This window comes from Clupea harengus, chromosome 15, assembly GCF_900700415.2.
Source record: "Clupea harengus chromosome 15, Ch_v2.0.2, whole genome shotgun sequence".
In the NCBI taxonomy this organism is placed as follows: Eukaryota; Metazoa; Chordata; class Actinopteri; order Clupeiformes; family Clupeidae; genus Clupea; species Clupea harengus.
This window is the reverse complement of record NC_045166.1, coordinates 11,010,481-11,021,690: the sequence shown is the minus strand read 5'-3', so window position 1 is coordinate 11,021,690 and position 11,210 is coordinate 11,010,481. Positions and strand designations below refer to the sequence as shown.

At 45.5% G+C, this 11,210-nt stretch overlaps 1 protein-coding gene across 1 annotated transcript in view; it reads left to right on the top strand.

Moving 5' to 3' along the window:
* Positions 1 to 362: 362 nt before the first annotated feature.
* The window catches only part of syne2a (spectrin repeat containing, nuclear envelope 2a), a 17,217-nt gene continuing 6,369 nt past the window's right edge, over positions 363 to 11,210 (top strand). The window contains exons 1-15 of the mRNA XM_031581404.2: positions 363 to 548; positions 883 to 944; positions 2,125 to 2,220; positions 2,424 to 2,501; positions 4,256 to 4,348; positions 5,294 to 5,505; positions 5,844 to 6,043; positions 7,007 to 7,107; positions 7,227 to 7,316; positions 7,831 to 7,944; positions 8,154 to 8,291; positions 9,578 to 9,742; positions 10,006 to 10,118; positions 10,432 to 10,600; positions 10,887 to 10,983. Coding sequence (XP_031437264.2) covers positions 494 to 548; positions 883 to 944; positions 2,125 to 2,220; positions 2,424 to 2,501; positions 4,256 to 4,348; positions 5,294 to 5,505; positions 5,844 to 6,043; positions 7,007 to 7,107; positions 7,227 to 7,316; positions 7,831 to 7,944; positions 8,154 to 8,291; positions 9,578 to 9,742; positions 10,006 to 10,118; positions 10,432 to 10,600; positions 10,887 to 10,983 — 1,783 coding nt within the window. The 5' untranslated portion in view covers positions 363 to 493. The remainder of the gene's footprint in view (positions 549 to 882; positions 945 to 2,124; positions 2,221 to 2,423; positions 2,502 to 4,255; positions 4,349 to 5,293; positions 5,506 to 5,843; positions 6,044 to 7,006; positions 7,108 to 7,226; positions 7,317 to 7,830; positions 7,945 to 8,153; positions 8,292 to 9,577; positions 9,743 to 10,005; positions 10,119 to 10,431; positions 10,601 to 10,886; positions 10,984 to 11,210) is intronic.

Below are 11,210 nucleotides of genomic sequence, written 5' to 3'. Positions count from 1 at the left end.
GTACAACATACACAAGAATTCGACTTCTGAATAGACTGAGTCTGAGTAGACTTAGGCATAGAAAAACAGTAAGAAAGTAACAAGTAATAGTGATGGTGAATAATTCAAATAACCACAATTAACAATATTTGCAAGTTGAGTACAGGGCGCTTACGACGGTAGTAGCACCCAGCACATACAGACACCTAATGCCTTGCCTGCGTTGCACCTAAGTGACACCTGTGTGTTTGGCCACGCTGGAGACCGAAGCCCCATGGCGTGGAATGAGCTCCCTGCTGGAGCCAGCACCCACTCCTCTTTTAATAGCAGAAGAGTCTCAGATGAAGCTCACACTGAAACTGAGCTCACCAGCGTCCCCCGAGTGGACAGGCAGTGGACAGTGGACAGTGGACAGGACATCTGTTGGAGTGGGAATACAAGGGCTACCTAGTGGAGGGACAACTAGGGAGATAATTGAAGTATTTTGTTCAGGGCAGGGTGGCACATAAACAATATGGAGTTTCAAAAAGCCTCCCTCAGAACGGGGACCTCCCGCTACACGGAGACCGGTAAGCTGATCTGGGTTGTCATGGACGATCTCTCTTTGGTGAGGAACACCCAGTAAATATAGTTATGAATGGCAGAACATTGGATTTGGTGACCCACATTTTGTGAGAATGGAATACTGATAAAAGGACTTGAACTGAATTCAAGGCTGGTCATTGGTAGGATCACAACTGTTATCACTAAAATCATAATGATATCGTTGACATTCCTTTTCATCCAGCTAAATGCCTAGTTCTGCTTTTTTAGGAACAAGGCAGCAGTCATTTTCTTTTTGGTCTATCTATCCAGACAACAGATCAGGCTGCATGTGAACCTGTCCCCTTATGTCTCTTGCAGTGGAACAGGAACAGATTCAAAAGAGGACCTTCACCAACTGGATCAATGCCCAGCTTTCCAAGGTATGTTTAAAACAGAGATGCAACTCCCAAACAGCTGACCATAGATAATAATATACAGAAGCGGTGTCGTACATGAACAACACTGGCCCTCACTGCTTACATTATGGTATAGAATTCAGGTGAATGAGAGAAAGAGAGAGAGAGAGAGAGAGAGAGAGGCATTATACAAGGTGAAAGGTCAGTGATGTAGTGTTGATGTTTGTTGTGTTTCGTGTTACATAACGTAAGCAAATATCCATAAATGTAGTATTTGTATGTTTTTTTATTGGTCAGATCTATATGCAAGTTCAAGTTGTCAGAAATCTCTTTGAATAAACATCATGTTGCCAGTCATCTGTCACAACCAGTTTAGAGGCGAAAAACACTATTCATCTCCCCATATTCCATTCCCTTACACGTGCTTATAGTATCACGTCGCAATTCAGTATCGCACCCACTCGGAAATCCCCCCCCCCCCCGTTAGCGTCTCTCTGTCACATAAAGCAAACCTGTCCTGATGTAGCGTCTGAGGCGCTGAGGAGCTGACTCACTGCCCAGTCCAGAGCCACAGTCCTTTTACCCCCCTGGCACCGTGCCCTAGTGGGTATGACCGAGGGAGCCGGGGGTATTTATAGTTCCCAGGGAGAGGAACACTCGGTCGGGGTGCAACCTGAGCCCCTAGTGCCCTTCCACCTCCATCTGCGCTCCTTTCAAATCAGCCGGCCTCCAAATCCCTGCGATAACCTGCGTAGATTTCAAGGTGTTTGATCTCTAGGGTTAGAATGATGGTCCTGATGAGGGGGAGAGGTGGCCATTAGGACCTGGGTGTTGTAATGTGTGAAGATTTGAATGGCTTCCCACGGACACTGTTCCTGTTAGAGATATGCATTCAGATGAACACAAGAAAAAATACAGATTCAATACCAAATGCTCTCTACTGAAGAATAGTCTGTAATAGTATGTATGTAAATGACACTTTGCATTAAACCAATAATGGAAGAGAGACAGGGGTTCAGTATCTGTGAAGAGCTACTTCACATTTCACCTCTCAGTCCCAGTGGGTTTCTTGATGTCTACATTCTATTGTCCAAACAGTATGAATATGTGAACATGTTTGTAATAAATTGTGCTAAAGGTTTGCACTCCCTGCATGTGCTGTATGTTCTGCCTGATTGTTCCATTTGGTCCCTATGGTTACCAGAGGACACCTCCATCCGTGGTCCTGGACCTGTTTACGGACCTGCAGGACGGGATGCGACTCCTGGACCTCCTGGAAGTGATGAGCGGCCAGAGCATGGTGAGTCAGAACTTTGGACCAGAACCCGGAGTGGTCCAAAAAGGCCCATATTATATTGCCTACAAACTAAAGCCACTTCTTCTATCACAATATTCAAATGCAGGATGTGTCTCTCTATTACTATCAGTCCATTTTCTCCTATTGTTTGTACTTTGCCTTCAGCTAAATTATATATATATCATATATTTTTTATTTCTCCACAGAGACGAGAGAGGGGCCATGGTGTGTTCCAACACAGGGGCAACATCGAGACGGCTTTGAACTTCTTGAAGAGTAAATCGGTATGATACTCTGTTAAAGCAGTCTGACATGTTAGTGTTCACCTCTGTGTTCAGAGTCAGAAACAAACCGTATGAGTTTGGTATACCAAATATGGTTTTGGTATTGGTGTGATTCCGGTATACCAAATATGATTTTGGTATTGGTATGATTTCGGTATACCAAATATGATTTTGGTGTTGGTGTGATTTTGGTATACCAAATATGATTTAGGTATTGGTGTGATTTTGTGTCAAAGTAACCCTGTGTTGTAGGGTTTACCTCTATGCTGGGTCAGAAAAAAAAAAAACAGAATTGGTATGACTCTCTCTTTCTTGGTTGACATATACAGTGGGGAAAATAAGTATTTGAACCCCTGCCGATTTTGCAAGTTTGGCCACTTGCAAAGAGATGTGTGATCTATAATTGTAATGGTAGGTGTATTTTAACAGTGAGAAATAGAATATCAACAAACAAATCCAGAAAACTGCATTTTATAACATTTATGACTTTATTTGTATTTGATGCAGAAAATAAGTATTTGAACCCCCAAGCAAACAGCAAGAATTCTGGCTCCCAATGACCAGTTATGTGCCCAAGAAGCACACAGATTAGTCCTCATTAGGCCTAACAAGGTACACCTGATCTCAACTGGTGACGTGTATAAAAGAAACCTGTCCAAAGAATCATACTTCACACCTTCAACCTCACCACCGTGGGCAAGACCAAAGAGTTGACCAAGGACGTCAGAGATAAGATTGTAGACCTGCACAAGACTGGAATGGGTTACAAAACCATCGGCAAGCAGCTTGGTGAGAAGCAGACAACTATTGGTGCGATTATTCGTAAATGGAAGCAACACCAAACAACTGTCCATCGCTCTAGGTCTGGGGCTCCATGCAAGATATCCCCTCGTGCGGTATCGGTGATCATCCGAAAGGTGCAGAATAACCCCAGAACTACACAGGGAGAGCTTGTGAATGATCTCAAGGCAGCTGGGACCACAGTCACCAAGAAAACCATTGGCAACACACTACGCCGTAATGGTTTAAAGTACTGCAGAACTCGCAAGGTCCCCCTGCTCAAGGAAGCACATGTACAGGGTCGTCTGAAGTTTGCCAATGAACACTTGATGTGGTCAGATGAGACCAAAATCAAGCTCTTTGGCATCAACTCGACTTGCCGCGTTTGGAGGGGGAAGAATGCTGAATATGACACCATCCCCACCGTCAAGCATGGAGGTGGAAACATTATGCTTTGGGGCTGTTTCTCTGCCAAGGGTACAGGACGACTCCACTGCATCGAGGGGACTATGGATGGGGCGATGTAACGTGGAATATTGGGCTTGAACCTCATTCCCTCATTCCCTCCCATTGAAAACGCAACCTTAAGGATTTGGAGGGGATCTGCAAAGAGGAGTGGACCAAAATCCCTCCTGAGATGTGTGTAAACCTGGTGACCAACTACAAGAAAAGTCTGACGTCTGTGCTTGCCAACAAGGGTTATTCCACCAAGTACTAAGTCATGTTTTGCTAGGGGTTCAAATACTTATTTTCTGCATTAAATACAAAAGTCATAAATGTTATAAAATGCAGTTTTCTGGATTTGTTTGTTGATATTCTGTTTCTCACTGTTAAAATACACATACTATTACAATTTTAGATCACACATTTCTTTGCAAGTGGCCAAACTTGCGAAATCGGCAGGGGTTCAAATACTTATTTTCCCACTGTATGTAAAATGTTTTCATTCACCCTGAGATTCCCCTCTCACCCAGGTCAAGCTGGTGAACATCAACATCCCTGATCTCATTGAGGGCAGACCATCCATTGTGCTCGGCCTCATCTGGACCATCATCCTGCACTGCCATGTAAGACGCTCCATCCTGGGCTCCGGTGATCCATTGGCTCCGCCGTTTGTGTTGTTGTGTTGAAACTTGGCAAACTGGTTGGAATGGCATTAGGCAGCTCAATGGAGTCAGAGACATGCTGTAGGGGAGACATTTGTTCTGTGTGAGTTTTATCGTGTCCTGTATCAGTTTCTAGTAGTTTCTGAGTGACTGAGATGATGCTTCCCTGAGGCTGTCATCCGTGTAGTTCGGTAGATGATTCTCTGGGAAAATATGTGTCTATTCACCCAGGAGAAGTGACAGTACAATAGCAACAATGCCGTGAAAGCCACAACAATGACACTTTAATGCAGTTTCTCGTCCTCTTTTTTTCTCGGACTGTCTTTGTCTCTGTCTCTCTTTGTCTGATTCTGACCTACATTTGACATTTGGCAAAATGAAAAAGAAGTTATGTTAATCTCCAGGGTCAGTATGACAATGAATGAGAGTCATTTAGTAAGTATAACGAGTATCACAAGGTGGTTATAACAATGTTATGTATTATGCGATATATCTAATACGAGACTATTGAAATATTGATATTTAAATACGTGAAGTAAGATCTTTTGTGCTTGAACCATTTAGATGTAACATGCTTATGTAGTAAGTCTCTGTGTCCTGCTCCAGGCATGCGTGTCCTATTGTTAAGCGATGGAGAAACCATCACTTTCTTAGTGTCTCGAGCTTCATTACCTCAGTGGTTGCTCAACAGCGCTTTCGGGAAGCGCAGAGCGGGTGGAGGAGCTAGCCAGATGTAACACACTAATATGGTCTAACAAGTCTGTGTGTCCTGCCCCAGATTGAGGAGCTGACCAGATGTAACACACTAATATGGTCTAATAAGTCTGTGTGTCCTGCCCCAGATTGAGGAGCTGGCCAGATGTAACACACTAATATGGTCTAATAAGTCTGTGTGTCCTGCCCCAGATTGAGGAGCTGGCCAGCACCCTGTCGTTCGGCTCCAGGCAGTCCTCCCTGGAGTCCCTGGCCAGCCTGGACTCCCTCCCCAGCTCCACCTGCAGCAGCCCAGTTCTGGGGGGCAGCCCAGTCCCCCGAGGCAGGAGCTCCCCCCTCCACGCCCGCTTCCGCCTCTCGGCCAAGAAGGCCCTGCTGCTGTGGGTCAGGGACCAGTGCCACAAGTTAGTCCGCTCAGTTAATCCATTCGTTCATTCATCCATCCATCCAGTCAGTCAGTCATTCATTCATTCATTCATTCCTTCATAATTTTACTGAAACATGAATTAATTTATTAAAACACTCAGTCATTCATTATTTCATACATTCAGTCTTTCATTCATTTGAAACTCAGTACTCTTCTCCCTCACTCTCTCTTAGCTCTTTCTCTTTTTCCTAGAGGCTTTCTCCAAGTTAATTTAACCAAAGATTGTATTACCATTTTCTCTTTCTCTCTCTCTCTCTCTCTCTCTCTCTCTCTCTCTCTCTCTCTCTATCCCTCTCCCCCTCCTACTCTCCATAGGGTTGGCTGCTCCATCAGTGTTAAAGACTTTAAGTCCAGCTGGAGAAGTGGCCTGGCCTTCCTGGCCATCCTGTGCTCGCTGAGGCCTGACCTGGTGGACCTGCGCCTGGCCCAGAGCCGCAGCAGCCTGCAGAACCTGGAGGAGGCCTTCCGGCTGGCCGAGCAGGAGCTCCACATCCCCCGACTCCTGGAGCCCGAGGGTGGGTGTCAGAGAGGAACATTTAAATTCAGAAGAGTCTCAGTGGCTTGAATGTATTGTCATTAGACATTTGAAGGGCTTCAGTGACTTGAATGTATTGTCATTGGACTTTGAAGAGCTTCAGTGACTTGAATGTATTGTCATTGGACGTTTGAAGGGCTTCAGCGACTTGAATGTATTGTCATTGGACGTTTGAAGGGCTTCAGCGACTTGAATGTATTGTCATTGGACGTTTGAAGGGCTTCAGTGACTTGAATGTATTGTCATTGGACGTTTGAAGGGCTTCAGCGACTTGAATGTATTGTCATTGGACGTTTGAAGGGCTTCAGTGACTTGAATGTATTGTCATTGGACGTTTGAAGGGCTTCAGCGACTTGAATGTATTGTCATTGGACGTTTGAAGGGCTTCAGTGACTTGAATGTATTGTCATTGGACGTTTGAAGGGCTTCAGCGACTTGAATGTATTGTCATTGGACGTTTGAAGGGCTTCAGTGACTTGAATGTATTGTCATTGGACGTTTGAAGGGCTTCAGCGACTTGAATGTATTGTCATTGGACGTTTGAAGGGCTTCAGCGACTTGAATGTATTGTCATTGGACGTTTGAAGGGCTTCAGCGACTTGAATGTATTGTCATTGGACGTTTGAAGGGCTTCAGTGACTTGAATGTATTGTCATTGGACGTTTGAAGGGCTTCAGCGACTTGAATGTATTGTCATTGGACGTTTGAAGGGCTTCAGTGACTTGAATGTATTGTCATTGGACGTTTGAAGGGCTTCAGTGACTTGAATGTACAGTATGTGTCAAGGCATTTGTCAGAACCCTTTTTGGAATAAAGCAGGAATGACATCCTTGACATTGCAGTATTTCTGATTGCAAGGCAGATTTGTGTAGTGTTAAAGGTATGAGGTGACGGGATCCATTTTTGTTTGATAACTTTCCATTTGGCTTGTGTTTTCCCTCAGACATGGATGTGAGTGACCCTGATGAGAAGTCCATCATGACCTACGTAGCCCAGTTCCTCCAGTACTCCAACGACTCGCCCTCGCCTGACGACGACCTGCAGGTAAGCCACCACCTCCCACAATCTCTCTCTCTCTCTCTTTCTCGTTCAGGTTCTTTTTTTTTCACTCTTTCGCCTTGTGTCCTCTTTTCTCTCGCACTGGCTCCCTCTGCTGGGTGTAGCTACCCGCTGCACCCTCTCCCACCTGTCTCTCCCCTGTCAACCTGCCTTCCTATTTCACGCCGGCTGTCACGGCCTCCCCCCTGCACCAGGTACAGTCAGAACACATCTCTCGTCCTTCACCACCTTCCTGCAACTGACCTGGGACCTGCATGACACCAACAGACAAACTGACAAATCACAAAAAACACACTAAAACTCATGTCACTGTGTTCGACTACTTAATCCCCTGCTGCAAGGGCGATTGTTCCTTGGTCTTTGCATACATCCTTGCAGTCTTGCTGCCTCATAACTTACTTTCTAATAAACACTTTTTCTATGTTCTATTTCAACTTCTTCATGTGTGAAACTGGAAAATGGCAATGTGATTTTCTCGTTTTTAATCAAAGAGAGTGCTAGTAATGCTGTCTGGCTTCTGTGTGAACTGCATTGTTTGAACATGCTTTGTTTGAAGCTGGGATGAGTTCAAAGGTAAGATAGAGAACGCGGGTGAAAGACACCTTGCGAGATGTAAAACGGTGAGTTGTATTCTTTGATAATTGATTATGACAATTGATTGATAATGATTGACTGTTTGGCATGCTTTGTACATCCTCCCGTTCTCAGGCTTCACCCAGTCAGAAGGCTCGAGAGATGGCCTGCTGGCTGCAACGAGCCCATCAGGAGCTAGAGGAGATGTGGTCTTCTACTGCAGGGGCGGGATATGCAGAAAGGTACCAGGTATGTTCAGGACATTAAAGTCTTTTTACCTACAGGGATCTACTAACCTGTAGTGCATGCTGTTTGTTTACAAAGACAGATTTATCCAGTTTGATAGCACTTCCATGAATAAAACTGTGTATATGCTCTGAATATCCTCACGATATCTTCATGATTTACCCTGTTGTGTGTGTGTGTGTGTGTGTTTGTGTGTACCTTTTGGTCCACAGGCTTTCCAGGCGTTCGTCTCCACCTTCTATGAACAGAGGAGGCCGGTGATCCCTGTGCTGAGTGCCATTAAGCGAAGCCCCAGAGCCAGCAGGGAGCAGATCGCCCTCAGACTAGCCTGGAGCACCCTGGAGCAGAAGGTAAGAGGGGAGAGAATATTAGCTTCTATTTTCAGATTCCTGTGGCCTGCGGCTGCCTTGTGTATTTGGGTGTATAGGTGTGTGTATGTGTGTTTGTGTGTGTGTGTGTGTGTGTATGTGTGTGTGTGTTGTATGTGTCCTACAGCTGCATCAGTATAACACAGAGCTGGATGTGTGTGTGTGTGTGTGTGTGTGTGTGTGTATGTGTGTGTGTGTTGTATGTGTCCTACAGCTGCATCAGTATAACACAGAGCTGGATGTGTGTGTCAAAGTCAAAGTAGCTTTATTGTCAATTTCCTGCATGTCAGACATACAAGGAATCGATAAAAACGTTTCCCACTCTCCCACAGTGAAACATATAAAGTGCACAGGCACAACAACAGATAAGACAAGACATTTAGATACATATAGATATACATATAGATATCAAAAAACATACAGATAAACGTACAGCAGCAGCAGCATAAGTTTTTCTTTAAAGTGAGGTTATGGTAGTGCAAAAAAGGCAATTTAGTAATGGCAGCAAAAGACATCCTGTAAGATGTATTTGTTACATTCCCAGTGCAGGTATAACAGTAAGTGGTTATGGTAAACGTAGGTGATAAAAGTGCAAGAGACAGTTTTGTTGCAGAGTCCTGAGTGATTTAAGGGGGTGGGGGGGGGGGGGGATTTCAGCCCCATGTCAGACTGACGGATATGGCTGGGGGGAGTGAGGGGAGAGAATTTAGCTTTCTGACAGCTTGGTGTATGAAGCTATCTCTGAGTCTGGTGGTGCGGCAACAGAGGCTCCTATACCTTCTTCCTGAGGGTAGGAGGCTGAACAGACTGTGTGCGGGGTGGCTGGTGTCACTCGCAATCGAGGTAGCTTTCCGGGTGAGGCGGGTGGTGTATATGTCTTTCAAGGAAGGGAGTGGGAGTGGGGCACCAATGATCTTACCAGCTGTGTTCACTATGCGTTGCAGTGCTTTCCTGCTGTGTTCAGTACAGCTACTGCCCCACACAGTGATGCAGCTGGACAGGATGCTTTCAATGGTGCCCCGGTAGAATGTGTGTGTGTGTGTGTGTGTGTGTGTGTGTGTGTGTGTGTGTGTGTGTGTGTGTGTGTGTGTGTGTGTGTGTGTGTGTTGTATGTGTCCTACAGCTGCATCAGTATAACACAGAGCTGGATGTGTGTGTGTGTGTGTGTGTGTATGTGTGTGTGTGTATGTGTGTGTGTGTGTGTGTGTGTGTGTGTGTGTGTGTGTGTGTGTGTGTGTGTGTGTGTGTGTGTTGTATGTGTCCTACAGCTGCATCAGTATAACACAGAGCTGGATGTGTGTCTGCCTGCTCCACTGGACACACTGGGCCGGTGGTTGCAGCGAGTGGAGGCGGTGCTAGCTGAGGAGGGCGGGGCTGCAAAAGACCACTCCCATGCTGCCAGGGAAGCCAGAGAGAAACAGGAACAGCTCAAGGTAGCTCATCTCTCTCACCCGCTATCTTTTTTTTCCTCTCTCTCTCTCTCTCTCTCTCTCTCTCTCTGTCTTTCTCTATCTCTGGCCAAGTTGGTCATCCTTAAACCCCACAAAGCAAGACACAAGGGCCAGGATATTGATTCGTTATCCGTATTTAAATCTCCGGTCTCTATCCCCTTATCCTCACCAAATGTTTACAAACTCTCCGCTAACGCTAGCACTCTAGCCATCTCTCGTCACTGTTGTTCTGTATCGTCTCACAGGTGCTTGTTCAGGATATGGGGCGTCACCTGAACACCCTGCATGTCTTCTCCAACGCCAGCCCCAATGAAGCCACATGGGTGCCCCCGGATAAGCTGGACGAGCTGAGGAGACGGTTGGAGGACATTTACCGTATTTTACTTAAAAGACTAACACTGAAAAAGACATGCAGTTGAAGTTGAAATTATAACATAAATTCAGTGAAGGCTCTGTAAATTACTTCAGTTATGTTGAACATGAACGACACAGTAATGAGCTGAATGATTTCAGCTGTGTCCTTCATAGCACCTGTAACTTCATGTCAGTGATGTTTTCTTGCTGGTGCTGGTTGAAGGGTGGTGGAGAAATGTTAAACAATACAAACAATCTTGGTTAAGAGTTGCAGAATTTCTGTCCGTACAGCCATCTCACCGCGTCTCTGCCCACAGGTTCACCAACGCCAGAGTGACGGCTAAGTACTACGGCATCAAGCTGGAGTACCGTGAGCAGCGACACACGGTCTACGAGCTGCTGGGCCAGCTCAACGCCAAGCTGAAGGCCTGGAAGGGCCCCTACAGCTCCCAGGACTCGGTGCGCTCCCTCCTGCAGGACTGGCACGTGAGTCCACCCGTTGTGCCGCCATCTTGATAAGCCTGATAAGATGGCTTGTTGTGATTTGTTGGGAATGTAAATTGTGTGTAATGTGAAGTTCTGTCATTTGTTTATAGTGCTGTTATTGGCACGTTCACTAGCCTGTTAGAATTGGTGCCCATATGTGAACGTAGCAAAGTTTGCTTTACTTGGATCAAAGTTACAAAGAGAACCTTTAAGTGCAGCAAGATAGCAGTGAGTGTAATAGTGTGTTGGAAATGTAATGTGGGTCAATGTGAATGTCTTATGGCAGGAGACTGTGGACAAACAGTGCCTGGTGTCCATGCTGAAGGCTGCCGTGCATAAACTGAAGCAGACAGCCAGCACCTACACAAGCAAGGCTGCCCTTGGTGGGTGAAAGTGCAAATTTGTGTGTGTATGTGCGCACATGCGTGTGTGTTTGTGTGTGTGTGTATATGTGTCTTTTGTTTTTGAGTGTCATTCTACCTTGAACCCTATTTTTACCTCTGTGACGTATTCAATTTACCACGTCACTGACTTTCCAAACAAACTTTTAAAAATTTTAATCCTCCACACAGAAAAATCTATTGGATATTTATTTTTCTCCACCTCAGTG